Below are 1558 nucleotides of genomic sequence, written 5' to 3' on the forward strand. Positions count from 1 at the left end.
GGGAGGGAGGGGATGCTTATCGGACGGCAAGAGCCAGGCGGAGAAGGAGGCAAGTAGAGAGGGGGGGGGGAGGAGAGGGAGGAGAGGAATGGGAGGCCAGGAGCGGAAAGGGAGGGCAGCAGTCGACTTATAAGAATGCCATGAATGACTTTTTACTCCCAAGACAAGACGACAACGAGCGGAACGTCCAAGAACAGGCGCGACGACCAAGAAAACGAGCCCTGGTCCTGTCCCAGGGCAGAACTGCAGCGGAAAAAGGGCAGGTCTGGTTTGGCTACTACTTTTTCGCCGCCAAGACGCCCAGCTGCCGAGCCCTTGGCATGGGCAACGTCAAGAGACTGTCACGTCCAACACCATGGCGTGCGAGGGTTGGGACTGTGGGAGAGGGAAATGAGGTGCCCCTTGGGGGGAAGGGGGAATGAGAGTAGGGGAGCGGAAGAAGGATTGCGCTGCCCTCAGCTGAACAGCCTGAGGGAATGGGCACAGCCCGGAAGGAAGGGGATAGGTAGCGGGGGGAGGAACCGGGGGGAGAAATAACTAGCAAACAGTTTGAAGTGAGCCTCGACGGAGGAGAGAGCCAGCCAGATCCATCTCAGCTCCTTCACTTCTTCTTCTTCTCCTCCTCCCTCCCCCCTCCTTAGTGGGAGGAAGAGTGTTATTCCCTGTCCTGCCGTCGTCGTTGTGGTGGTGGTGGTGGGAAAAAGTTCGTACTGGAATTTCGCGGCCTCGCACGCGTTGCGGCAGCCATGTTACCGTATTCGTACCGCGTGCCAAGATGCCAAGACTCTGCGGGGATTTTGGTGGACGACCGGGGGTTTCTGATTGGCTGGCAGACACAGAATCGTGTCCGTGATCCGCATTCGGAGGTTGGCTGGTCGGCTTGGCGGTATTACGGCCAGATCACATCCAGCATAGCGCTCATCCCCAGCCATACCAGCCTGATACGCAGCGGGTTCCTGTCGCACTACATCGTGAGGATTCTCAACACGACGCCTCGGCGCCAGGTGAAGTAACCAGGAGGGGAGGAGAAACACGAACAAGGCCACTTCGCGGGGAAGCTCTCACGGCAGCGTCATTGATAGCCACGAACGGGCCAACCGAACTTCGGAAAGGCTGTGCTGAGTCAAAAGCGTGGCGCCCAGGCCAGCCCCGCCGGGAATCTGGCATCATCTCATGGAGGCGATGGAGCCGTATAGCCGGCTTGGAGGTTTGGCTTCGTGTCCAGCTGGTCGATCCAGCAATACATTAGGTAACCCGATGCGCGGTGGCGGACCCCACGTCTTGTTTCTTCATCATGCCGTGCTACTTTATCAACAAATGGGTAACCCATCGTTGATCCTAAACCTGCCGACTCGGTCAGTCTCACCCTTAAACCGTTGGTTTCGAATCGACTCTGCCCAACCGGCCCTCCTTTTCTGCACCGCTCCCGGGTGATTACGACGGCTCCTGAACCTTGAGACTCAACCGACCTGGCTATTCGGATCCCACCGCATGGATGGGACCTGTGCGCGGCGTGGCAGATGGGGAGGCGTGTGCTCGTGATGGCTTGCCCATCATT

The 1558-nt window shown here is 58.5% G+C and overlaps 1 protein-coding gene across 1 annotated transcript; it reads left to right on the forward strand.

Annotated features, from left to right (window-relative positions):
- Window positions 1–26: 26 nt before the first annotated feature.
- On the forward strand, window positions 27–661 carry BO80DRAFT_428353 (uncharacterized protein). Its single transcript, XM_025720234.1, has one exon. The coding sequence runs from the start codon at window positions 141–143 to the stop codon at window positions 420–422; it is 282 nt and encodes a 93-aa protein (XP_025571506.1). The 5' UTR covers window positions 27–140; the 3' UTR covers window positions 423–661.
- The last annotated feature ends 897 nt before the right edge of the window (window positions 662–1558 follow it).

The sequence above is a fragment of the Aspergillus ibericus genome (genome assembly GCF_003184845.1).
Source record: "Aspergillus ibericus CBS 121593 unplaced genomic scaffold BO80scaffold_47, whole genome shotgun sequence".
Lineage (NCBI taxonomy): Eukaryota > Fungi > Ascomycota > Eurotiomycetes > Eurotiales > Aspergillaceae > Aspergillus > Aspergillus ibericus.

Excerpts from the sequence above, each read along its gene's own strand:
- BO80DRAFT_428353 (XM_025720234.1), top strand. The coding sequence starts at position 141 with ATGAATGACTTTTTACTCCCAAGACAAGACGACAACGAGCGGAACGTC.